At 41.0% G+C, this 27511-nt stretch overlaps 1 protein-coding gene across 1 annotated transcript in view; it reads left to right on the top strand.

The window, feature by feature from the left end:
• Positions 1 to 27511, top strand: part of TBC1D8 (TBC1 domain family member 8) — a 49177-nt gene that overhangs the window by 16990 nt on the left and 4676 nt on the right. Inside the window, exons 3-16 of the mRNA XM_066545239.1 lie at positions 1324 to 1442; positions 2801 to 3029; positions 6698 to 6938; positions 14273 to 14480; positions 15643 to 15837; positions 17062 to 17244; positions 17640 to 17790; positions 18848 to 19062; positions 19854 to 19971; positions 24034 to 24319; positions 24803 to 24932; positions 25210 to 25308; positions 25812 to 25880; positions 27179 to 27419. Of these exons, the coding sequence (XP_066401336.1) occupies positions 1324 to 1442; positions 2801 to 3029; positions 6698 to 6938; positions 14273 to 14480; positions 15643 to 15837; positions 17062 to 17244; positions 17640 to 17790; positions 18848 to 19062; positions 19854 to 19971; positions 24034 to 24319; positions 24803 to 24932; positions 25210 to 25308; positions 25812 to 25880; positions 27179 to 27419 (2484 nt within the window). The remainder of the gene's footprint in view (positions 1 to 1323; positions 1443 to 2800; positions 3030 to 6697; positions 6939 to 14272; positions 14481 to 15642; positions 15838 to 17061; positions 17245 to 17639; positions 17791 to 18847; positions 19063 to 19853; positions 19972 to 24033; positions 24320 to 24802; positions 24933 to 25209; positions 25309 to 25811; positions 25881 to 27178; positions 27420 to 27511) is intronic.

The following is a 27511-nucleotide window of genomic DNA, read 5'->3' as shown; positions in this document are numbered from 1 at the left end:
CAATATAAAATTACTCTTATTTCTGGTATTCTTAAACATTTATATAATTTGTTTTTTTGACCTAAAAGGCTTTTAAGTGCCTCTAATTGTATGATTTTTAAATTTAAATTTAACCTTGATTAATGATATTTAAGAAGTTCCATTACAAGTCCTTCCTGTCAGGGAAGTTAAAGCATGGAAGGTTTCCCTGCCAGCTGGCATTCTGCATGGAAAACAGAGCAGAGGGAAATGGAAAATCCTCACCTAAATTTATCATTTTTTGTTGTTGTGAGGCAACATGATGCATCACTAATGTACAGACAAAACAAATCTTGAGATAATGGGTCTTCTATTTGAGATTAATTTTATTATTATATTCATGTGTGATTTGTATTTCTCTTACATACAGCTATTTCTTTTCTTTCTTCCACAAGCAAGGCACTAGGAGAAGCACCTATTGCTGCTTTTACTTTTTTACCTTTAATGTCTAGTTACTGACCAGTAAGATCTGGAGGGCTCAGATTTTCCCTTGTTGGCCCTGTATGGTGCCCATCTTGCTATGACTTTTCTGTCCTCGTGCCATGCAGAGACAATTCAGTTTCAAGCAGAAGGAGCCAAAGCAGATCAGTAATGAGTGAAATATTATTTCTGGAGTTAGTGTGAACAGATTAGATTTATAGAACCAGCAAACCCCTCAGGTGTTTAGAGAAAGAAGCTTTAAAGATTTGAAAAGCTGTATTAGTCAAAGATTTCTGTTTGCTTTATTTCTTCCCCAAACTGTAGAAATGTGCTCTTGTAGAACCTTTAGGTGCTGCTGAACCAAACTGTTTTTTAGGTACTTTATTTATTGTAGAGGGTTTTGTATTCCTCTCAAAGGGTGGGCATGTGTTTGTGTGTGGGCTGTGTGTGTGCATGTGTGTATTGAGGGAGGGAGAGAGGAAGATCAGGGACTTTTGGGAACAGGACATAAATCAAAGGTTTCCAGTGGCCACTTAGAGAATGTCATGTCAGAATAAGCTGCAGTCTGGCAGCTCAGGATGAAGTTTTGATGTTTTTTCTGCTTTGACTTTTAATGCAGCGTTTGCTGGCTGAGAGCATTCGAGAAGATAAAACTAAAAGCCCTAAAACTAATTCTCTAAAACAATGATGTTTTTGTTTTTCTCTAACTATGCTGCTATGAATGAGACCTTTTTGACCTGTTTGCTACTAAGAATTCTGAGGTTGAAAGTTCAATTTCTCATAATGAATTTTTGGAATAGTGCATTTTATGACTTTTTTTCCTCCCTTCCTTATAATTTTATATTGCAGGATTAGTTTTGATATACTATTTTTTTGCTTTTCTAGGTGCCACTGCAGAGGAAATAAACCAGCACTGGGAATGGCTGGAACAAAACTTGCTCCATACTTTGTCTGTGTTTGACAATAAAGAAGATATTGTTAGTTTTGTCAAAGGGAAAGTCAAGGTAAGGAAACTGTCTCACTTGCACCCTCCCCTGTCCAATTACATGTGGTTTATTAGAAGAATGTAATGAAGTTGTTGTCACTCATGCTTGGTTTTGACCATAAAAACATGACTTGTTTTCTCTGTGGCTCTTGCACCTGATGTGGCCAGCACATGAAGCTGCTGGCTCGCCACAGGGTTGGAGAAATGAGCATCCTTTTGTAAGGTTAAAGAATTTTAAAAGTAAAGGAATTTTGTGACCATAAATCAGATTAAAAATAACAATGGTGTGTGGGGAGTAACTTAGAAAGCCTGGAGTCCTGAGCTCTGCTTTTAATGAAATACAAGCTCTAAGAGGAGCTTGGTGATGTCTGGGTGGGGGTGTGGGTTCACTGGTGGCTGCTGTACCTCAGGTCCTGCTACAAGCTTTTTCTTACTAAGAGTTTTAATGGGATGCTCTTCCCTCCATAGCCTCTTTTTCAGTTTGGAAATTTTGTAGGAACATAATGTATTTGTGAATTTCAACCTTGCTGCTGTAAGCTCTGTGGGCTCTGAATCTGGGGAAGAGGACAAAACCAAAACATCACTGTACAAATCCTAGTTTTTATCCTGCTTTCTTTAAAAAAGGTATATTGTCTTAAGTGCACTGAAATACCAAATACAATTAATCTCTCTTGATAACACAGTGACAGCTTGTTACCTAGCAGAATACATATCTAAAATTCTTCAGGTTTCATGAGTTAATGTTAAATCCAGGTTTTAGACCCTTGCACCTGCCGAAGACTTTTAGCACGTTAGGACTGCTTGGTAGTTACAAACTATAGCAGGTGCTGTAACACATGGATTATTTGTCTGCATGGTGCAATGCATACTTAACTCCTTTGTTGTAATACCACTATTAAAAATCTGAAATCTTAATTACATTTATGTAGATGTTCTTGAAACGGTGCTTGTAATGGTTCCAAGCATGTCTCAAGTTGTTGACACATCTGACTGCTTTGCTTCTTCATAGGTTAATAGTACTGGTCAGTAGCCACAACTGTTACTCTATTTTTACTCTGTGTATACAAAATAAGAGCAGTCATAAGCCATAGTGAAAGTGCACAGATACAGTTCTGCCAGACTTGTTGAAAAAGCTATGAATAAGGTAAAGAAGGCCCCAAAAGTCTTGCTTTGGGAGCATTCAAAATGTATGAGAGATGCAAGCGCCAGAGAAATTTCTCCATTTGTGAAAACTGCGAATTGACTGGAATTTCTTTGTTGCATTATTAGAATTAGAAAGTGTTGCATTATTAGAATTTGAATGGGCAGCTTGCAGCAGCTTGCCTGAGTGTGAGTGTCATAGCTTTATGCTGACATATGGTCTTGTCCTGGGCTCAGGCACTGATTGCAGAGGAAACAAGCAGCAAACTGGCTGAGCAGGAGGAGGACCCTGAGAAGTTCCGAGAAGCCCTGGTGAAATTTGAATCCAGATTTAATTTTCCTGAAGCAGAGAAGTTGATCACCTATTATTCCTGTTGCTGTTGGAAAGGAAAAGTTCCTCGGCAAGGCTGGCTTTATTTGAGCATCAATCATCTCTGTTTTTATTCCTTCTTCCTGGGCAAAGAATGTAAGTGTAAATGCATAAGGAATCTTATGCTGGGGAGAGATAGAAATACATTTAAAAGCAAGAATAGCCAGAGTTCTTATGAAAAGCCTAGCTGACCTCTGAAGTTTAGTTTCTGAGTTTTTAGTTATTAGGTGAAAAATCCTGTTTAATTAAATTTTCACTTCAGCCTTTGTGTTTTAATATGAATCCAGTAATTAAAATAACACTGCAAGAGCACACAGACATGGTTGTTACCTGGTTTTTCTTTTTGCCATGGTGGAGCAACCTTAAGATGTAGCAGACCTCCTACAAATTCTAAAATGAGGAGTTTTAGTGCTGAAAATGGTAAAGATGGGTCCCTCCCACAGGCAGGGAAGCAGAGTCACCACATTGCAGCAGGGTAGTAGGGGAAGGGCTGGTGGGGCCAGAGGTGCCTGAGTCAAGCTGCCTGCCTGAAGAAATCCCAGGTCAAATAAAAGGAATGTGCCCTGAAGAACCAGGTGAAAATTCAGAGCTTTTAAGGAAAAACAACAGCAATTTAGGGATTTGTTTGTGTTTCTGAATAGCAGTGCAGTAAGGTCACAAGAAGCATATCCTGAGGCTTTTTGGCCCTTCAGATGGTTCAGCAAGTTCTAAGGATTTAGCTGGGGTGTTCTTCTACAGAGAAAGAATTGTGTGAATGAAAAGCCTCACAGAATAGATATAAGAAGGTAAAAATGAAAGTAACAGATGTGAAAATGAATGTAGCCATTTAAACTATAGCATTTCTCTGTTTAGTAAAATTGTGCATAAACCTCTAGCATTTTAAGGCCTGTTTATCCTGCTGGAACTTAAAGTCAGCAATAGAAACCTATACTGCTGTAAATATAGCAATGTTTGTCAGATCAGTTAGGAAAACTTTGCCATATTCCAACTGGATTTAATATTGAGATATAGCTGTAGATTTAGAAATGAAGTTCATCTTAAGAAAGATAGTAACTTGTAATTTCTAAGACTGAAAACATACAAAGACATGCTTAGAGTTGGAGGCCCTTTCTTCCCTTATATTATTTCAAGCTACTTATTTTGTCATATCACCAAAGATGAGAGAATTATATTTGAAGTGCAGCTAAGTTTGGGAAAATTATATTTGAAGTGCAGCTAAGTTTGTTATTCATTATAAAAACAAAAGTTGAGTTATGCTGGGAAGAACAGAATGGAATTTCTTCATGTACTAGATATGTGAGTTCTTGTTTAATCCCCTTGTTTTCTGGTTAGTACTAAATTCTTTGTCAATCATTTCTTCTTATTATCATTGCAGGTTTTCTCTTATTAAATCTGAGATAGCCAGTCTGCCAAAGCACACAAAGCAGAAATTATACTTATTAATGATAGATAACAGTGGAAGGAGGAGGGAGAGCGAAAAACCATTTATATGGTTCCAAAAATTTTGTTTATGTAATACCACAGGTTGTTAAATGATAATGGAAATACAATATCATGTTGTATTGTTTAAGAAGAGATTTCTTCTCATGTCTTTAATGATATTCATTATGAAAATCAACAAAAAAAACCCCAAAAGAACCCAAACCAAACAAACAATTACATGTTTGCAACTTTTTATTTTGACCATGGAAAATGCACTGTTCATTCAGCAGTGCAGTCAGTCACATTGTCTTTGTGTTCCCATACATTTGCATGGAAATATGAGAAAACCCCCTGAATTTTCTTTTGGTTAAACAAACTTCCCTAGCTCAGTGGGAAGCAGCATATATGCTGAAATGATTCTCACTTCCTTGATTGTGATAAAGCAGATTACTTCTCTTTCTAGCCTAATGTTTTGTCATGTTTATGAAATATTTGTATTACAGGGAATAATCCAGATTTAATACAGTTCTGGTTGTTACTATTTGAGAAGCCGATGCTGATTACATGCAGAACAAGTGATTCATTGACTTTGTCTTTTTCAGGCAGCAATCACAAATGAAATCTGGTTAAATCTGGTCTTCAAAATATTGCTAAGAAATCACATTTATTGTGTTCTTCAATACTACACAGAGAAAAAACTCAATATATGAGTTGCAATAAAATTAGTTCTCAATTCTGTTTTACCTCTATAAAAATCCCCCCAAACCATAGAATGAAATCTCTTTATAGGCAAAGTGTTAAGTCTTCTGCTTCTGGCAAGTCTTTTCCCTTCTTTTGTTTCATTTTGTGTTGAAGTGACCTGGAATGTGATATTAGAATCTGTTTTCAACTTCTCATAAAATTAATTTACGGCTCATGTGAATATAAACTCCATGGAATTTTTTTTTCCAGGACAAGTCCCCTTTTATCTTAACTTCCAAGTGTTTGTAGGATTTCAGAGGTTTAGATCATCAGATAGCTTGGAAGGGTGTGCCAAGGTTTCTTCATGTTTTTAATTAAATTTGTGTTTTTCTGAAACTTTGAAGACTTTGTACCTTTTATCAGTGGCTTGAGTCCTGTACACGCTATTGTGCTTTTTCTGTAACCAGCACTGTAGAGCCTGTGTGACTCTGACCTGCCTGAACAGCAGTGCTGTTGCTGCAGCATTATTTAATCTTTCTTCCCTTGGCTGGGCTGGTGCAGTTGATTTTATGATCATTTGCAACAGTCTCTGCATGTTGATGCAGCTGTGCTGTGTTTAAGTAAGAAAAAATGCAATCTGTAAATAATCTTGACAGCTGTGGTTCATGTAGTACAGAAAACTTGCTGAGGGTAGCTCCTTAGGTAATGAATGATCTTTGATAAGTGTCATATATATATGACAACGTTTGTTATTACTGCCTTTTTATTGCTTTATTGGCATCAGGAGACCAGCTAGGGATGTTAAGGGGTGTAGTCTTGATGTTATTGGCACAGAGAAATCTGGGAAGTTTCCAACAGTTGTTAAGAAGAAATTGAATCTATTTTAAAGTCCTTTCCAGCCTAATTTCTACCCAGAGATTCATGTGAGAGGCGAGTAACATCCTGCAGTAGTTATCTAAAGTAAGCTGATTCTGTTTCCACTTGTATTTATATGATTCAACAGCTTTAAGTATAGAGAACAGTGTCCTTCACTTCTTGTTCTCTATAAACAAGCCTGACTGCAGTTAATGTTTAGGGCAAGATGTGCCCTGTGCATCTTTTCAGTAAAAAGTAACCAAATGGAAAGATCCCAAAGGCTAGGCAGCTTTTTTAATGTCTTGTTTATAGTTGTAATTACACTTTATAGCAGTCTCCAAAAAAGCTTTCTTTTGGAGGGGAGTTAGCTTTATTTTAAAACCTAAAGTAACTGTGCATGTAATTGGTTTTCCACCTGCCTAGTGTTTTGTTTCTAGGAGATAACAAAGCTTTTCCCTCTTACCTCTGTATTCTGGAGATGAACTGTTTCTTCTGGTGGTAAGGAAGCAAGCTGCAGAAATGACTTGTAAAGGAGTTAGGAGCACAGGGTATGGCAGATGTTCTGCAAAGGCACCACTCCCCAGCCTAGCATTTCTTGTGAAGATAGTTAAAATTGAGGGAGAGATTCTGAAAAAGGAGTGGGTGAGATTGAATGCAGAGTCATAACAGACATTTCAGCATGTGCTTGGTCTTGCCCATAAAAATTTCTCTCTCTCCTCTTTTTCATTCTGAATTTGATTGTTTCCCAAATCTGAAAGATGGAAGCAAAGTTTCCAACCCACTTTTGCTCTTCTCTTGGATTGTAGTGAAACTTATCATTCCTTGGGTTGAGGTCCAGAAGCTGGAAAGAACCTCCAATGTCTTCATGACGGACACAGTCCGTGTCACCACAGCAAACAAAGAGCGCGACTTCTCCACCTTCCTCAATATCTCTGAGGCTTTCAGGATCATGGAGCAGCTGGCAGATGTGACACTCCGTAGGCTACTGGATAATGAAATCTTTGAACTGGATCCAGGCCTGCAGGATCCTACTCAGATTACTAAGAGGTAAAAAGCTAAACTGCCTTATGAGGAATAGTGGGATTCATGGTTTGGTGTGTTAGCTGGGTAAGATTTCAAAGCTTTGTTTGACTGGATGCAAAAGAGACTTCATAGTGTGTTATGGTGTATCCAAAAGGTGCATTTTAACTTTATGCAAGATACATTTTTGACTTTATATTCTTCCCTTAAACAGCACAAAGTTTTAAAAATACTGTTCCCTGTAAGAACTGGAGTTCCCATAGAAGGGAAGTTTGCAGCAAGGGATACTTTCCATCTTCTCTGAAAAGCAGCATTATTTTGCTTAATTTTTTGGTAATATGTAGGGTTTCCTAGTGCCTTCAGTTCTCTGGAATTACTGCTTTTGGTCACATCTGAAACATGGAATTCCCACTAGTGTGATTGCCATAGCCAATTTAGTGAGCAGTTACAGGTATTACAAAACACAGTTGTGGTATTGCTATTGTCAGCTCTACCCCTTGCATCCCTGAAATGCATCCCTGCATTCCTCTCCCACTACAGAAATGCATTTGGCTCTCAGGGAAAGATTGATGGCTAGTTCTCTGCTGGTAGCACAAAACATAACTCTGTGTTTTATTTGATGCTTCGAGAAAGGGGGAGGGAAGCTGTCCTGAGGAATTTTAGGTGGGCAGGATGGAATAGCCCTAACTGGAATTTGCCTGGGGCATCAAGGTTAAGGTGCTAATTTAAAATACTTCTTTTCTGAATGGGATGTTTGTGGAGCAGTTATCTCCTCTTGAATCATGCTCTTTCCTGCTCTTCCTTCCTCTCCCTCTGCCAGGGGTATGAAGGGAATCACACAGGTGTTGCTTCCTGACTAAAACATAAGGAATGCATGGTATCATTTCCAAAAATGAGAGACCAGTAGCCATTTTATTGTTTCTGAGGTACATTTTTACAGTGGTGGTGGGCCTGTATCTCAGCTAAACACTTCTGCAAAGTTTCATAATGGAGTTTAAAACAATAAAATGGACTTCCTCTGCAATTTCATATATACACACAGTAAAGAAAATCATTGACACCAGGATTTCATAATTGAAGAATTCACTTGAGGTAACACAATGGTGAGCAACCATAAACATCTTTGCAGGCTTTTTTAATAACCAGGGTTCCTTGGATACAAGAGCTACCACTGTTTTTACACCATGTATGTAACTTGGTTTTTTTAACATTGGAGGCTTTTGGCTCAAGAGATGTAGGGATGTGTACTTTAGCTAATGCAGAACATGGCTGTGGTAGGTTGTATCTCAGCCCCTTTCCATGGTTTACCATTTTATGTTCCTCCTGCTTTTGAGCTGAAAAGTTAGATGCAAGAGAAATCCAGGGGAGATGTAACAAAACTCCCCTCTCCTGGGGAGAGATATTTTTCAGCATCTACGAATTTTTGTCATTGTCATTTCCCAAAATAGTCTTTGAATCAGGGATACTAACTGAATGGAAAGAAAATAAAATTACAGTTTTAAAGAAAAGTATAAGCTTAGTAATATGCTATAAAAAGGTGCTCTCAGGGAATCATCTTGTAAGTACCTTGTGGCATTTTTGAAAAGCAGTGTGCCCATTAGCGGTCAAGCAAGAGAAACCATCCCACACACTTATTCAAACTGGTTCTCTCTCTCCTTCCCTCCAACTAAAGAAGAAAAAAGAAAGTAAAAGGAACACAGGGAGAAGGAAGGACAAGAATATATTTACTGGAGATTTCCCGGTCAAGATGTTCTCTGACATGTGCTGTGACTTGGGATGGCACGGATGATACCAAAATCCCATTTCCTCTGCATGAATTAGGTAGTGGTTGGATAAGTTGCTGTTTCTGGTGCCCTTTGTCCCACTTCAGCAACCACTTTGATGTAAGGTGATTAAGCAAGACTGTCGTTTGACTAGTGGATAAACTGGTTTTTAGTGTTAACATGTTTTGGGGGGAATGTTTTACTTTCTTGGTGAATGAAGTTTTGGTTGCTGCTTTTTTTCTTGAAGCCATTTTAGTACTACAAGAGCAATTACTTTTCTCTCAACATGTTCCCTCTAATTGTTACTGTTAATTCTTGTACATGATTTGGAAGCAAATAATAATCTACGAAAATTAAAGCAGACATACACATCATTTGAACTATTCCAGCTCTGACAAATTAATGAAGTTGTAGATGTCTTGTGTTTGATAGGCTTTCTTTTGTGAGAGGCTTGTTTCAATATCTTTATAAAAATACATTTTCAGTGCTGTCATGATCTGTATATTCTACAGTCTGAAAACCATAAACGTTTGCCATTCCTGAGGCTCTTGGAGTCATCTTACTGAGCAGTGGAGGGATGGGACTCAGAGACACAAATTATATCATGGCCAGAGTCAAATAAGTCAGTATGCAATTTTTTGTGCTGTTTAATGAAATTATTATGCACAGAACAATGAATTATGAAGGGATTAATGGCAATGGAGGTAATTGCCATAAAAAGCAAAGTAAAGTTGATGTGTTTGGTACCTACAAATGCCATTTCTTGTAGGCATATGTATGTGCCATAGAATTTTACTGGAACACCTATGGTAACTATTTTTTCTTTAAAAAAAAAAAAAGGCTGCAGCAGTTTCTGGTATAGGTTTCTTGTACTTCTAATTTCCATCTCTTTCAGGATGTAAAAGTACCCATTTCATTTCTCAAATGTAGTGAGAAATTCTCCAGAGCAGAACCCACAATTTAAAAGCTTTAGTGCTGGTGTAAGTAAGGTTTCAACAGTGTGATATGTTTTCCCAGGCTCTAACCACATCAAGTTTTTTTCTTCATGTTTAACTGTGAATTACCAATGAGAATGACTTTGCTTCATGTGAAGGCAAAGAAGGTTGTTAACACTGATCTAAGCCCAATGGAAACTGTTTGAAGTATCCTGAGTCATAAATGTCACTTCAATCTGCATTTATTCCTTCAGAGAGAGAATCTGAGAATGCTTTAAACCTTGAGCAACAAGCAGAATATGACTAGAAAAAAAATTCCTTTTATTGCATCTCTGTAGCAAAAGGTAGGGTTTGGGTTATCTCTTTCTGATTGCCTAATGTGTTTTTTAGGATTTGCAGTAATGGGCATATCAAGATCAATACCAGTACTTCACTGTTCTGTCACTGAGAAGTCTGAGGTCTAACTTGAATCTTCCACACTTTTTGGGTCTGTCACTTTTTATTCTACCCAGTATTATTGACTATTGAAGAGATAAGAAGTGCTCACTTTCTTTAGAGCACTTTGTGCACACTTTGAGCAATCATTTATGTGTTTGGGGGTTGATGTGTATCTTCTTTATCTTCTTTCTCTCTCTCTTTTTTTTTTTTTTTTATTATTATTTTTTAAAGCTGCACTGCCCTACTTCCACCAGGGCTTTCTTATCAGTGTGGATTTTAGCCATTCTGGTCACTCTTCTCTGGACTTTAATCACTGATGCCGTGTGGGGGCAGGCATGCGGTGGTGGGATATAGGATTGTCCCAGAAACCTTGCCAGTTCTGGGACTGCCATGCTGCATCTTGGCGGCCATGAACTTCTGCAGCCCAGCCAGTGTTCCTCTTCCTCCTGTGAGCATGAGGCTGTTGGCTTTTGTTCAGCTTGTGTTCCTATGTAACCCCAAGGGATGGCTCCTGGTGGAGTTCATCTCCGTGCTGCATTTGTGAAGCTTATGATGTACATCTGAAAATATTTGTAATGCTTTTTTTCCACAACATCCCTTAAATTTATAAATATAAATCTGAACCTGATCCTGTTGTTATGTTCATTAGCCTCTACCAGTCTTGCATCAAATGCAGGTTTAGTGACAATCTCTTGATCCATCATACAGGTTGCTAATGAAGACACTGAACAGAAGCTAATCTAGGACAGATGCCCAAGGGGGTCCTCTTGATACAACCTTCTAATTTATTAGGAAGCCCTGAAGGGCTGTGTTTTGAGGTACTCTTTTGCAGCTGTCTTGGTCCAACAGTTTGCCAGTTCTAGTTTAATTAGTTCCATGAGTGGCTATATCAAGACTTTCATAAATTTTGGCTAAAACATTCATTGCAACTCCTTCATCTACAAGTCTAGTGTTCCTGCTGTGTAAGGGAATGATGTTCAGTTTACATGTGTCCTGACAAGTCCATGTTGGCTCTTCTCAGATAACATCTCCTGACTTGCTTATAAGAAGCCTTTCTTCCCACATAAATTTAGCAGTTCTTCTAAAAAAAAAAAAGACATATGTTGTTGGATGTGTTATTTCCAAAGTATCTTACTTTCTGGAGTCTCAATAGTAAGAAGAATCTGGTAATCTGTCTCTTGAAGCAAGAGGTCAGCAAGGTTGTTTAGATTTTAGATAGGCAACAAGTGACTCAGCAGAGCTAAAATCTTGCCAAGTTGGCTTCTGCTGGATTTAAAGCACAGAAAACATTTGACAGTGAGGACAGTATTTTAAGCATCCTGATGCTTTTAGGCATTTTGTTAGACTTGTGTGTGTTATTTCCTTTAATTTAAAGCTCTTGGAAGGTAATGTGGGGGTCATGCATAAGGAGTTGTTGCAGTTCAGGCTTGCCATTCACTTTGAAGTGCTGGAGTTGGAGGCAGTCCATGATCCCATAACCTGCAGGTTGGGAGCTGCACTCAGAAGGAATTGCTGAGTTTTTTGAAAAGTAGGGAACAAGGCAGTTGCATCTTGTTGCCTTTTATTCTTCTGATGCTTGTGTAAATACTCAATAAACATTATTTTTACATAATGATAGCTTTCCTTTTTTTAGTCAAGTACCACTCAGTATGCTGCATTTGCTTAAAAACCAAACCCACTTGGAAATAGTTAAGTGAGAGTAGAAATTTTCAAACAGGTAGGGGTGCAAGTAGAAAGATTGGGTTTCTGTTTGGTGTTGGAGGTCTTGTGAAACTCTAAATGGAAGCTGTGGGACTTGGTGACATGGGCCATATTTGTTGTATCATATTTAAAAAATTGCCTGTCTTGTTTTAGGAGCTAAATTTGTTTGTGGGTTTTTTAGAGTTGTAGGGTTGGGGGTTTTTTTAACCAACTCTAATTTTGTTTGGCTGTGTTTATGAAGGGAAACCTTTAAGCCCTAGAATTTGCTTGCTTAACAGGAAATATATTCTTGGTGTTCAACTTTAGAATAAAACCTCTTGTTTGAGCCCACAGTGGTAGGTGCTGACAGGATCTTGTCCCTCTGCTACCATTTTTTATTCCGGGATCCCTCCTCCGAGCAGGCTGGCCATTTTAGCACTTGTGTCTGGGGCAGCCCTGGCTGTGGTGTGTTCCCTGTGGTGTCCCTGTGTGAGCCTGTGTGTGAGTCATGGGGGGGACAGGCAGTTCCAGGGATGTTGGGATTGGCAGCCTTCCACGGGTGAGTGGGGGTGGATACAGTGCTGCTGAATTTACTTCGTTTCAGATGTGACTAGTGTCATTCTTCTTCAGCTTAGAATCCTGTGGTTTGTTGTCTGAAAGTCCCTGCTAGCCCACAGCCCCAGGAAATGCAGGAAAATCCTGAAAACTCAGAAGCTTCAGATTTTGGAGCATAGGAAACAGTCAGCTCTTAAATAACAGACATGCATGTCTCAGTAGAAGTCCCACTCTTCTGTATAAAGCCTTTTTTCACATAAAGGTCGAGAAATCTTCAGAACCAAGTAGGTGCTGGGGGGCTCTTACCTTGCAGCACAATAGCAGGAGAGCACAGCTCTACCAGACCTGACTGCAGATGCTATCAGCAGCATTCATCTGTGCTGTGCAGAAATGGAAAATATTTTAGTGGTGAGTTAACTAGGAGGCATATCCTGATCCAGCTTTGTCACAATGGTAGATGGCTGCAGGCACTTATCAGAGTTACTCTCGCTGTGGAATTTCAGCTCAGGAGCAACCTTTTTGTCTTTCTTCAAAAAGGGGGTTTCTTTTTGTTCTCTGTGAAAAAACAGGAGACTATTTGTCTGCTTTCTTTGGATAATATTATTAAGGAAGATAATGCTTGAGAAGGAAACAGAAGCTGAACGCTGGTTGAGCCCATTATGTCTTTTCTGTTGCTTGCAGATACAGATCCTCCCTTCTCAGGTCTCTGTTCTGGATTGTCTTCCTCTTTGTTTCTTGTGGCTAAGTCTTTTTCTATGGATTAAACTAAACTAAAAAACCCAAAACCCAAACAAATAATTTATTTACTAATTGAGCCAGTGGCTTCATTTATCTCAACATATATTTTAACAGGGAACAGGGCTGGGGCAGAGGGAAGGTGTCTGCAGAAGAAGTGGGTGAAGGAGGGAGTGGAGAGGGAATTTACAGCACCAAGGTACCACTCCCTGTTGTGCTTCAGCCCACGCTTTAAATTCTTTCAGTGGCACAAAATCAAGCTATTTTTTTTCCCCTAAGTTGAATCATGCTAGGAAAAATTTACTTGTAGTAAAGAAAATAATAGAATTTAAGCCCTAATGTTTCTGGAGCTGCTGGTGGTGAGCTAATAGCCATGGCCTGTTTATAATGTAATTGTGTAGTTCTCTAAATTACTGCAGACTTCTTCATTAAGAAAGGAGAAGAAAAATAAGTCCCCAAAGCCAAGTCTGTATAACCATGGCTCAGTAATGAAAGTTTCATTTATTTAAACTTTTCACTTAAATGTGGATGGGTGCTGGAAGGAGGCCAAGTTCAAACTGAGTGTGGCTGGTGCTGTTAATCCCAACTGAGTCTGTAAGTGACCTGAAACTGTTCTGCATTTTGAAACTGTTCTGAGGGCTCTCTGAGGCTGATACCTTTGCAAGTTAAGGATTCCATCATGTAAATGCCACCATCACTAGCCCTTCTATTACTGACCACTTTGGAAGTAGTCATTGAGCAAATGCATTACTTTTGGGTGCAGGTGCAAGTCCCTGGGGTGATGTTGGTAATGCTACTGTAAAGGGAAACAAGGAACATTAGGCTAATCTCCCTTGCTCAATATATGTTCATCAGATGAAAGATTTAGTTGTCTCCTGGGCACTGAAATTTGTAACTCCCAGAGTCTGTAAAGTCATACAGCAGCCATAGAAAATGTGTGGTTAAAAAATAATGTAAAAAAACCCCAAACCAGCAAAACAGCTGATTCAAATTAGTGTCCTTTCCCTTCCTAGTTACTGTACTGGTTGCTTTTGACCTTATTGTTAAACAAATGGTTATTGATAATGTTTTCCTTTGAACTTATTTCAAAGTTGCTTGCACAGTGCTCTGTTCACATAGGCACTCAGGATTGCTGTGCGTGGTGTTTTTATTCTGTATTCCTAGCTCTTGGTGAGGCCAACAAGAAAAGTTAACCTCACACTGCGTGTCCTGACTTTCGGGATCTCGTGATTCGTTCTTGCTGCTTTTTCTTAAGGGATCTTGAAGCCAGAGCACAGAATGAATTCTTTCGGGCCTTCTTCAGATTGCCCAGGAAGGAGAAGCTGCACGAGGTTGTGGACTGCTCTCTCTGGACGCCCTTCAGTCGCTGTCACACAGCAGGGACAATGTATACTTCAGACAGTTACATCTGTTTTGCCAGTAAAGAAAATGGCTGCTGCACTGTGATCATCCCACTAAGAGAGGTAGAGTTTTTTGTTTGTTTAATTTTGGATCCTTATCTGCCTTTTTCTACCCTAAGCCTCCGCTGCCACTTGACTTACCTTGACAAAGCGTTGTTTGATGAAAAAGAATAGGATGTTTGTGTGCATCCTGCCTACAGGATGGTTGTACAGCTTGTTCTGGGACTCCTTGGGGCCTGAGCTCCTAAAAACATGGGTGATTCAAAACTATCCATGAAGTCAAGCATGGACAGGTAATGCAGCAGGACAGAACACTGCAAAAACAGAATCTGCTTGGCCCAAGATTTGGACAGGGCTCGTCTCCCAGCTCCACAAACACGTACATCCAGCTTGATGTTGATGGAGACTGGCTTGGAGCCATTCCAGCAATGCAAAGGCATCCTTGCCTGGGATCAAGACAAGTGTTGAGCTTTCCCTCATAGATAGCCTTTAACAAACCTATGGGTACTTTTCCAGGCTGTAGGGCAGAGAGAAAGAGGGGATGTTATGCATGCAGTGATGGGCCAACAAATTTCCATGAAATCAATAGATGACTTTAAATGAGGGAAAGCACAAGGGAAGGTGGTAGAACAGGAGAAGGAAGCTGTCAGCTAACACCTGCCTTATCTGCTGTGGATACAAGGCTGTTATAATCTCTTAATTAAAGCTTTCCTTTCATCCTGGACTAATAATAGAGTAACATCCAAATCATATTGTAACTGTAGCTACTTACCTTCTACTGTTGCAGAAACAGAAAACAATATGAGAACAGTGTTGTATACATAATGAAAATTAACAAAACAACTGTTTTTTCCCATCTTCAAAGGTGGGAAAATAAATTTCCTCCTCCACACCCAGAATTTGATCAAGTTGATCCTTTTATAAATATTTTTTTTAATCATACACCCCTTTCTTATCTTTTCCCTCAGTCTGCTGTTTAGAAGTGGGATGCAAAGTAAATTAGGAAAAAAAAAAGGCATCTGGGATACTTTTTGGCATCTGCTTTGAGCTTCCGGAGAGACCATGAACTTCAGGCAGTTGGATGTGTTTGATCAAGGAAAGCCAATATGAATAACCACATTTAAAGCATGCATATGAAATGCTGTGTTTTGGTACATGTAGAAAATCTGAATACGTTTTTGTGGGTATGGTGCCTAATGTGTTTTCTGTACTGTCTCTGGGAAAGGTAATCAGTATAGAGAAGATGGAGGACACAAGCCTTCTCCCTAATCCCATCATTGTTAGCATAAGGAGTAAGACAGCTTTTCAGTTCATTGAGCTGAAGGACCGAGATACTTTGGTGGAGAACCTGCTCCAGAGGTTCAAAGAGGTGAACTCCAACAACACATTGCACTGCAACAACTTGCAAAATAACAATCAGGTACTGAGCTTTTATTTTATTAATAATTTAATATCCATTATTCCACTGTCCTGCCTTCTTTGGGAGGCCCCCAAATTGATCTTGAGCCAATGCTTATCTGGTGCCACCTTTAAAGACCTGGCTGGTGAGTTAGAGGACATTCACAGCATAGTTGTGATTGACATGCTGGGGAGAGCAGGGACTGGGATGGGCAGCTGGGTTGCCCTTCACAGAGACCTCCACAGTTTGGGGGAATGGGCTGATAGAGACCTCACGAAGTTCAACAAAAGCAAATGTGAAACCTGGCAAAACAAGCCCATGTGACAGGAGAGGCTGGGAACAGGCTGGTTAGAGAACAGTTGTGTGGAAAAGGAGGAGGAGTCATGAACAAGTTGAGCCTGTAAGTCAGCTGTGTGCTCTCACAATGCTGAGGGACAACCCCATATCAGGTTGTACTAGCAGGATTGTAACCAGCAGGTCATGGGATGTTACTGTTCCCTTTTATTCAGCACTTACGAGCCTGATAAGGAGTACTGTTTGACTCTGCTTGATTACACATGAAAAGCATTGATAATTTGGAGTAAGTCTAGTGGAGTGCTATAAGATGGTCAGGGGCTGGAGCACATGCTTTATAAGGAGAGGTGAAGGGAGCAGGGCTTCCTCAGCCAGTCTTCTGCCAAATAGTGGCGAGCTGGAAGATAAAGGCAAACTCTCCTTCCATATGCCAGTTGAAAGAGAAGCAGCCACAGCTTCAGGGTTTAGTAAGGAAAAATCTAAATAGATAAAGAGAGATTTCCCTTCATGGTTAGGCAGAACTGGACCAGGCTGCCCAGAGCAGCAGTGCACTCTGCTTTCTTGGAGCTACTCAACTTGACTGGGCACAGACTCCAGCAACCAGGGCTGAGGGCTCCTGCTTTGAGCAGGCTATTGAAAACAATAGTCCTCTCCAACCTAAATTGTTCTGTGATTTTGTCTTTCAAATCATAACAGTAGAAGACTGTTGGGTATCTTGTCATCAAGGACACTTAGAATTGGCTAACAACTTTTGTTTTAAAGTAACAACCCTTTTCCTGCATGCAAATGAATGACAATTTGTATAAAGTCTTGAGTAAGACCTTTCTTCCTGAAAGTTGTTAAAGGTTTTGATGCAAAAGGCAAAAAGGGTAACCCAGCTCTGTCTTGAGGACAGTTGAGGATGTAGTTCTTAGCCTTTTCAGTCATTACCACTTTGATTTGGCATTGCAGAACAGCCTTGCCTTTGGATCCATGTGCACGCTGGGGGATGATGAGCCTGCGTGTCTGGGAACAGAGGCTTCACACGGGAAAGAGAGAAGTGAATGTGAAAAGGAGAACAATTACTTGCTCAATGCAGAAGCACTAAGGTCAGACTTCCATCAGTCAGGAATGCCAGGCCTTGATTTTGGAAAGGTATGTAACATTTGGGGAAAGCTGTAGGAGTTTTAGGTTTTGTTTTTAAAAAGCTGGGGTTATATTCAGACAGATGTTTTTAGTAAAATGCACTCTGTATTGGTTGGAGAAGTTAGATATGGGACAACTTTTTTATTTGGTTGGATTTTTTTCTTCTCCCTCCCCCCATTTCATTCTGGTAAATATTTCCAATTTTTATCCCTGTGTGGTGAATGAGATATGCAAAGCGGGGAAAGTCAAAGTCCCTAGAGAAGACTTCCCATTTCCATTGGTAATGGAATACCTTGTGGAATTTCTAATATGTGAAATGCTTTTGTTTACCAGTTCTCATGTGAGAACTGGTAAACAAAAACATGAGGGTTTTTTTTTTTTTTAATGTATGTTCTTGTTCCCAGTCTAGGGAGCAAATCAAAGAGAGCCTGTGGGATGACCATTTCGTAGAGTATGGCAGAACCGTGTGCATGTTTCGCACAGAGAAAATCAGAAAACTTGTTGCTATGGGAATTCCTGAATCCCTAAGAGGCAAACTCTGGCTGCTTTTCTCAGGTGGGCATGCTTAGAAATATTGGCTGTAGGCATCATCTGATTCTGGAGATGGCAAAACATTTAGGCAAGAAATCTCTCAAGGGCAATTAATGTCCTTTACATGGGACCTGTGATACTGCTTAAGGAAAAGACATGATCTGAACTGAACTAATAAATACAAGGAAGTACCCGGGTAGATCTGTAAAAGTTTTACCTCAGGATGAAATCATATGACGTACAGAAGAATCAAAATAACATCTTTGTAATCTATGTAATTTAAAATTAGCATCATGTTTTCATAAAAAAATGTTCATCTTCAAGCAGCAATTAGATTGTAGCATAAATACTGAGTTAGCCCTAGACAAATCAGATTATTGCAAAATAATGACAATCTCAAAGTTGGCAGGCCTGCTCCTGCTTCTTGTTGAATGCTGGCAGGGCTTACAGAAACTGGAGATGGAAAAAACAGCTCATTGCATCGACAGATACGGCAGAGCCAGAATGTGCCTACAGTGTGATCTCAAGTTTAGTCCTTAATCCAATATATGGCATACTCAGACATTTGTAAATGTGGAGCTTTTCTTTCTTGAAGGATATGAACAGTGCTGAGTACATTTCTCTCAGTAATATGTGAGGGTGGTGAGACACTTGGAAGGAGTTTCCCAGAGAATCTGTGGATGCCCCATCCCTGGAAGTGTTCAAGGCCAGGCTGGATGAGGCTTTGAGCAACCTGGTCTGGTGAAAGATGTCCCTGCCCACAGCAGGGGGGGTTGGAATGAGGTGATCTTTAACCAATACTTTCAACCCAAACCAGTACTTTCTGCTGGAGACATCTTTTGCTCAATCAGGGTGTTCTGAATGATGTTGTGTCATGTGAGCTTTGCTAATACTTAGTTTTTAAGACACGTGTTCTGCTAGAGCTTTGTCTTTTAGGCCTGGATATTCACAGATCTTGGGGAAAGCCACCTTGCTTATACCCTTTTGAGCAACTTTTGAGCAGTAATTCCCACAACACTTGGGAGTGGATAAGGACGATGCTAAACCTATCTTCCTCTTCCTCCCTTCCTGCTGCCTCCAGACGCGCAGACGGATCTTGCCTCGCACCCTGGCTACTACGTTCACTTGGTGGAGGCCTCCATGGGCAGGTGCTGCATGGCAAGGGAGGAGATTGAGCGCGACCTGCACCGCTCACTGCCCGAGCACCCCGCCTTCCAGAGCGAGACCGGGATAGCTGCCCTCCGGAGGGTGCTCACCGCCTATGCCCACAGGAACCCCAAAATTGGATACTGCCAGGTGGGGCATTCCCAGCGGGATTGTGCTCCCCGCTGCTTCCTCCCCTTCTCTTGTTCTCTTAAGAGTGCTTTTAGGGGTGCTTTTTATAAATAAAGACCTTTTAGTTGGAAAAGTACATAGTTTTAGATATTAAGTGTCATTTTTCCTTGGAAAACAACATAGTCTCACCAAAAGGCTCTGTTCTACCAACGATATTCCTTCAGCATTTTGCAAACTGCATTTATAGTTACAGGAAGGGAAGAATTGTTTCTGAGGCTTCTGTTTGTTGAAAAGGGCATTTCTTGGACAATACTTGGAAGCAGTGCAGGGTGAATTGGCCTGCACAGATGAGATTTTACGTACTGCACTGGGGCACAGGCTTAATGAACCTTTCTGCCACTTTATTCCGAAACTGATGATAAATTATGAAAGTCATTTGTCCAGCTGGTCAGCTCCCTGAATTCTGATTAACATCAGAGTGGTCCTGATACTGGAATAAGGGGCAGTGAAAGCAGCCCCAAAACATCTTGCAGTATCAGTTACCTGCTTTGTATCTTGGCAAATCCAGTACTGTGCTTTTCTCCATTGTTTCCTATTGCTCTTAGGAATAAGCTTGGAAAACTTGCTATGCCTGTGGGTTGCAATTATGTATTTGCCATGTATTCTCTCTTTTTCTTGCTGGTTTTTTTTTTTCTCAGTTCTTTACATCCTGTTAGGCTACTTTTCTTTCTATAAAAATAGCCACAGTTGAGCTCTTGTCAGTAGGATTTGCTGTCACTAACAAATCCCATTTTCTTCTTTGTGCTTGTAAGTCTATGAATATTTTGACCTCCGTGTTGCTGCTGTATGCCAAAGAGGAAGAAGCCTTTTGGCTGCTGGTTGCTGTGTGTGAGCGGATGCTGCCAGATTACTTCAACCACCGAGTGATAGGTGAGCTCGTGTTCCTGGTCCTGCAGGCTGGGAAGGGGCAGCCATGTGGCACAGGAGTGGGGAAATGCTCAGGGTCAGTTGGGGTCCAGACCCCACGGATGAGATGCTCCATCTACTTGTGTGGTGTGCAGGGACAGCAGCAGTGGCTGCTCAGATTCCAGCCAGGGCTGGTTTTGGTCTGAAGGGTTTGAGCTGCATGATCTGTAAATGCTCAACTTCACAGTTTGCTTTTTTCTTTCCTGTTGGTCAGAAGGTGGGGACATTTTTGGCTGTTACATAAATAGAAGAGCTTGTGGGTCTTGGCTAGGAGTGTGCAGTGTTAGAGACTCAGGCTGTTTAAGATGAATGTAGGAAAGATCTGCTTTGTGATCTGAACTCTCTGAATTGCCTGGCTGCTGGAGCAATGCAGGCTTGCATCTACACTAGCCCTTTGTAATGAGAGCTGATACAAGTCCCTCTGCCATGCACTGTGTGTGCTGTATAGTGCTCCTGCATAGTGCCATTATTTTAAAGATCATTGTGCAGACTGCCTAATGCACCGAAAGAGGGGGGCTAAGCAGTACTTGTTCTTTGCAGTCACTTCCTTCCCTTACAGAAATGTTTGGTAGCTTTTCCCTTTTTATTGCTAACCTTAGTCTGTAGCTGCAGCATCTGCTGTTACACCCTTGCTGTGGCAAAGAGAGGGACCAGGGTCACGTGTGAGAAAGTGAGATAGGAGCCAGTCCCTGGCAGTAGTGGTTCTGGGAGCTAGAAATGGTCTGGGCACTCTTGTGCTGCCTGTGGAGTGGAAAGAGACACTTGAGAAGATTTCCAATCTTTTCCTTGAAGGATGGGGTTGTCATACCTCCCTCTAGACACTCTGTCACTGCTCAGTTTCTGTCTTGTCAGAGAACTGGCAAGAAGGTAAGTTAAAGCTGAGTTATTCCAAAGTTTAGCTGGATGTTTAGCTGGATGTTTTGTGGTGCTTTGAATGCCATTGGTATTTTCTGGGCATTGTAACTGTCCCACTTGTCAGAATTTTTCTTCTTGTCTCCAGACATGACTTTAAACTCCTATTTTGATTACTGACTTCCATGTTTGTCTGTCTCCTTCCCTGATTAAAGGAGGGAAACACAGCTCTATCAGTACTCAAGCATTTCTAGATATCAGCAGTATGCTTTGGATTACTCATAACTTTCTGATGCTTGCTGGGTTATTGTCCTTAAGTAGCATTCTCTGCTACTCACCTGAGTTATCTCACCTGGCCAGCCATCCCTGCCTGGAGTTGTTCTTGATTTGTGCTTTGTATCTTGCCTGTCACTTGCCATGGCTGCAGCCTACATTGTGTACGTGCTGAAAGTTTTGGTTGTCCCGTCTCTCAGTTTTCTGGCCCTCTTTATCCCAAGGAAGAAATGCTGTGTCTCTCTACTGCCATAGCTCATACTTCACAGTGTGAAGAGCCAGGAATTCAGTTTGGAAGTTGCCCTGCTCTCCCTGGCTGAGTGGCACTGGTGCAGTTTTGCAGCATTGTTGCTTCACTGAGCACAATTTCTGCAGCTCTGCTTTACCCTAGAACTTAACGTGCCCAAATCGGTGCTACTGATCTTCTCCACCCTGCCCCTCCTCTGGTTCCTGTTGCTTGAGTTAGTGTTCTTGGCTCTGCATTTCAGTCGACCTTCTTTTTGATTTGCAACCAGCTCTTGTCTAAACTTTGTATTGTTTCTTCCTGCATAACACTTCCAAGACCAAACTTTTCCTCTTTGTGCACCCTGCCAATACTGTTTGTCCAAATGTTGATCTCTCAATAGCTTTGGTGATCTCTGACCTTGCTACTCATCACTGTGCTTTTCCTCTGCAGTGTCAGCCTGTAATCTCTGCACTCCAAACAGCTACCAAATTAATGACCTTGGTTATAGCAGGCCTTCTTAGCTTCCTTTTGTCTCCGACCTTTTCTTTATAACTTCCAAAATCTTCTATTTATTTATATGTGTGTTTAGTTAGTTAGCTAGAATTTTTGCTTTCAAAACTTAGGCAATTCAGTCCTACTCAGCCTTCTTACTTTCATCTCCCTCCTTCAGCTTTGCCAGATCTGACACCTTTCATAAGCTTTTTCATTATTTCACTGCTTGCATGGGAAAAGCCTGCAGGCAGGGCTCCTTCTTCAGGAATTCCCTCTGTCCTTTTTCTCTCTGCAATGCATAGAGGAAATTATAGGCAGATGGGTGCAAGATAGAAACAAGTTGTATATGGGTCAAGAGTGGTGGCAAGGGTCAGGCATATCCTATTCTCAATTACCATGACTTTTTCATCCCCTGCATAAACCAGTAGGGCATCTTTACCCCACTTTCCCTGTTAGACTGTTATCAACTTGACACTGTATTTCTAGAAACACTGAAAACTTTATTTCATTTCTCTGATTTGCCTTTTCAGTCCTGAGGATGCCATTTATCTTGCATCTAAGGTCATTATTTTTCAAATGCATGCCCTGGTATTTTCCTACCTCATTATGGTCTCATGCTGTAATACAGATTCATTTGTTCAGATTTCATGAAAAATGAAAACATATGAAAAATAGACAGAAAAGTTCATTTTAATACAACTATTTGACTTTCATCTACAGTGGCAGCACTTTTTATAAGAAGGTCTGTGAAAGATCTGGGCAGTGTTGCATGTTCCTTTTAAAGCTCTGGTTTTGCTGTCTCTAAGTCTGGAATGATCTATTTATATATGTCTTGCCTATCTGTCTCTGGCTTCCTTCAAATACCTCTAAATCCAGCTCTGCTTTTTGGTTCTGTGTTAACTATGGCTATTAAATTGTTTGCATTAAGCTTATTAAAAAAACCCAAATAAAAATTGCCCTCTGTTGAGTAACTCCAGTCTGTTTTTCTCCTTTTCTTCAATCTTACAGGAGGCTTTTTCTTCAAAGCATCATGCTTGATGTGTTTCTCAAAAGCTTTTTGGATGTCCATGGGCTTTTATTTTTGATTTGTGGTGCTGTAATGTTTGTTCACTCACCAGCAGAAGCTCTTTTGGCCTGATGTGAAAGGTTCTAAGACAGAGAAATGTCATAGCTATTTTTTCTCCTATGATTTGGATGCAAAGCCAAAAGATGCTGGCTCTCTGCCACAAATTGTCCAGGTTATATTCTGCTTTTGAGCAACAGAAGTTTTGAGTGCTAGGGATATATATGTTTCAGCAATTAAAATTGTGTCCTAATATTAGCAGAATATGGACTGTAAGAAAGAAATGAAATAACTTGAAAAGAAAGACAAAATAATTGAAAAGCTAACTGTATTTTGTATTCAGGAATATTTTTAACTTGCAGTGTCTTTGGTCAAAGTCCTGATGTGGCAAATTTGGTTTGTAGACACAGTCTACTTCATTGAGAAGAAACTACATTCATTCTGTAACAGCTGCTGACAAAGCAAAACTGAACTAGTAGATAAACCAGGGCCCAGATCTGCTCCTTTGGAAAGACTGGTTGGGACAGTTAGGAAATCTTTTATCTGGGCATTGCAGAAATCTTTTGTTCTTTATGTGTAGATACATATGCTTGTAAGTATATATTTGTATGTGTGCATGTACTTTCCTGTAAATATTATTCTTCCTGCCTGGTGTGTGTAGGTTTACCTGGACTTCCATCCTACATTTTCTCAGTTAGAGCAAAACCTTTGCTGCCCACTTCCTTGAGTGCATACATCAGAGAGGAATGTGTACTGTCTTATTTTTACTGCATACATCCCAAGTTGAGCAATAAATGCTTTAAGATTGCTTTTGCTAGCACTTAATTATTATGTGCTTTTGTAGCCAAAACCAACAGCTGCTGCTATTGCTATTTCATTGCACCCTAAAGGCACTTAGGAGAATTAACACACTTTTTGTAGAAAGTTGTACAGTAAGGTTTATGGACACAAGGGTTGGGCAGCAGGAGGATAATGGCATTTTTCATTGTAGATGTGTGTGTACCTTGCCTGTTTAAATTTTAAGAAAGTCTTGCAGTTAACGGTTGACAGCAGTGATTAGCTTAAAAATAATTTTTTCCTGTGTCAGTCCTGACTAATGCTGTTCCTTTATAACTTGTAGGTGCTCAGGTAGACCAGTCAGTGTTTGAAGAGCTTATAAAAGAGCAACTTCCAGAGCTGGCTGAACATATGAAGGATCTGACAGCCCTAGCTTCCATCTCTCTTTCCTGGTTCCTTACCCTTTTCCTTAGCATCATGCCCCTGGAAAGTGCTGTGAATGTTGTGGACTGCTTCTTCTATGATGGCATCAAAGCCATTTTCCAGCTGGGCTTGGCCATACTGGAAGCCAATGCTGTGGATCTGTGTAACAGCAAGGATGATGGGCAGGCCCTGATGATCCTGAGCAGGTATGGCCACACAGGAGTGCTGCTTTCATCTCAGGCTCTTCTGCCCTAAAACAAAGGCATTGCTCAGTAGGCACCAGGGCCCTTCTGTGTCACCCTGCTGCTGCTGCTGTCGCAGTGTCTGCCTTAAACAATGGCTTTGCATGTCGGACAAGATGTCCTGTGAAATTTCCTGGCACTCCGAGACCTGCATCGCCTGCGTCAGCGTGCAATATTTACTGCTGCTCTCCGTGCCTTCCCTGGACTGACAGGCTTCCTGCTCCAGACATCAAGGACACAGAAGTTTTCTTCCTTGGGCAGCATTTAGTCATTTGGCTGGCTTACTGTTCCTCAGATGAGTAATCACAAAGGCATTTTTGAAAAGTCTAGCTTGCCCAAAACTCAATTTATTTCTAAATCTGAGCCATAAGACTTATTTGCCTATTTGAATTGAGAAGAGCACAGTGCACAGAGCACAGTGTGTTCTTATACATTTCCTCTCTTCAGGTTTTTAGAGCATGTCAAAAACGAGGAAAGCCCTCTGCCACCTATTGGTAATCACCATGCATTCTTCAGTGACGACCAGGAACCCTCTCCAGTGACTGAAATAGCAAACCTGATTCATGACTCCTATGAGGTAAAAGAATTCTTTGTACCTACTAGTCAGTTAAGTTAGAATTTTAAAGAAGGTTTGATTCACTTTAGATGCTTTGATAGTTAATACACATCTTTGAAGACTCCATGACTGAAGTGCTCTCATGCACAAGACTAGGTGTAGTATGAGTACTTAGATTAATTAGAGACTATGTATGCTTTTTCTTCAAGGTCTCACTGCACTTTAAAAGTGTATTTCCAATTAATAGAGGTATCATAAAACACAACACAAATAATAAACTTCTGTTCCTCTCTTACAGAAATTTGGAGACCACTCTGTGGAACAGATAGAGCACATGCGCTACAAACACCGGATCCGTGTCCTGCAGAGCCACGAAGATACAACCAAGCAGAACGTGGTGAGCAGGATATTGCTCTGACTGAGGTAGCTCAGCATTGCCTCTGGAGACACACAGGTTTAGTTTTTAAAAAGGGGCCACCAAGTCTTGAAAAATCATTGCTGACTCTGCAAAAAGCTCTTTCCTGGGATGCTGATGGTTCTTCTTTGGCAGCCATGTGCATTATTGTAGTTTAGGGTGGCTTTAAAGTCCTGAACAGCTGCAGGACTGTCCAGCCCAGCACCTTATCTGTGACTGTGGCAGATGCCTGGGAAGAGGAGAGACAGCACCATGTGATGCCTCCCCAGCCTCTGTGGCCCGTAGCTTAGGGACTTCCTGTCTTTGTTTCTAATAGCCCTTGAGGGATTTCTCTTTTCATGGATCTGTCCAACTGGTGAATCTAAAGAAGGGGGAAACAGCACAAAGATTTTTTTAATAGTGGTTTTCAGCTGTTCCACCTAAGGACAGCTCGTGAGTCTGCCCATGTCAGTGATGTCACTAACATGATTTTCTTTCTTTTTAAGCTCCGAGTTGTCATCCCAGATGTTTCAATTCTTCCTGAAGATTTAGAGGAATTGTATGACTTGTTCAAGGTTGGTCTCCCTGAAAAGCAAGGGATGCACCTCATTGAGGCTTCTTTGGGCATAACTTCCAGCTGTTGCTTGGCAGTGCAGCACTGACCTCCCATCCTCTGCCTGGGCTGTGCTCCCTGGGTGGGATCCTGCCATTTTGTCCTTTCTGTGGTTGTGCAGTTGTTAAAGAGGAACAGTAATGTACTGATTGTTCAGAGAACTGCTCCTGAGATCCTTTCTAACTTTCTGCTTGGAAATGGTCCCTGACAAGCTAGCTTCTGTTAACTTTCACATGCAGAATAAATTAAATATTATGTAGCTGTGCACATTGGGAACTTGGCAGTGCTTTTAAATCCTGTTCTCTAAATGCTCTTTAAAGGCAGACTCTCTTCTCCATGGGGGGAAAGAATCCCAAACCCCACAACCTTGTGTCCTTGCTATTTGTTCCAAATTTTCTCACAGGTTTGTTTTTATTTTTTTTTTTTAACTAAAAGCAGTTTCATTTCCTTTCTGTCAAGTTGATGTTTGATAAAACACACAATTAAGTTGGAGACAGGGACATCTATGCTTGTACAACTATACTTGATTTAGAGGTCCAAGCTGTAATTATTTCCCTTAATGGACCATTTCTTCTGTGTTCATAGCCATAAATACTGAGAATATGACTGTGGTGTGTTGTTAGTGTTACACAGCTTTGTCACCAAGAGCAGCTGTATCCTGCCTCCATTAGTGGTTGTAAGATGATGCTGCTGGGGCTTGTTCTTCAGTGCTTCCCTCCTGCTCTTCACTGCTGGTTTTGATCTTTGACTAGCTTCCCCTGATTTCATTTTCTGGTAGTGGTTCCTTTTTGTTATTTCCCTTGCTCTCCCAGGGACATCTTGCTTTGTTGAGACTCTTTGTTTTGCCTGTCCCTAACAGAAGACTAATGCTACAGTATCCAAATGGAGAGGTCTGAGAGAGAATAAACCAGCAGGTCAAGCCTACGCTTACTCCATATTTTTTACAGAGGTGACCCTCTGTATCTTTGGCTGCTAAGGAACATCCTGGGTCAAATGCAATTAAACAGAGTTTCAGTAGCCCACAGTGATTTTTTTTTCAAGAATCTGCCCTGTCTCCCTTCATACTCATTATTTATCCACTGGAAATTGTGAGAGTGGCTGCCATGATGAAAGATTTGCTTTTTCACACAGGAATGATCTTGGTATCACTATGACATCTTGCAGAGCGAATTTTGAGCACGTTCCAGTGCAGTTTGGTGTGAATGCCTTTTTCTGCTGCCGTGCCCCACAACAACCTCTGTGTGTGTCCATCTCTCCTAGAGGGAACACCTGCTCAGGTGCTACTGGGCGGGCGGCAGCGCGGTGCCGGAGCGCCACGACCCCAGCCGGCCGTACGCCGAGCAGTACCGCATCGACGCCCAGCAGTTCGCCAGCCTGTACCGCCTGCTCTCGCCCTGGACCTGCGGGGAGCACACCGAGCTGCTGGCCCACAGGACCTTCCGCCTGCTGGATGACAACATGGACCAGCTCATCGAGTTCAAGGCGCTCGCCAGCTGCTTGGGTATCGGCCGGGCTGGGGGCAGAGCTGGGGGCGGCAAGGGGGAGACAGCAGAGGTGAAATGCCATGTAACTGGCACAGAGGATGGTTCCTAG

This window comes from Molothrus aeneus, chromosome 2, assembly GCF_037042795.1.
Source record: "Molothrus aeneus isolate 106 chromosome 2, BPBGC_Maene_1.0, whole genome shotgun sequence".
Lineage (NCBI taxonomy): Eukaryota > Metazoa > Chordata > Aves > Passeriformes > Icteridae > Molothrus > Molothrus aeneus.
This window is presented reverse-complemented; position numbering and strand designations above follow the sequence as displayed.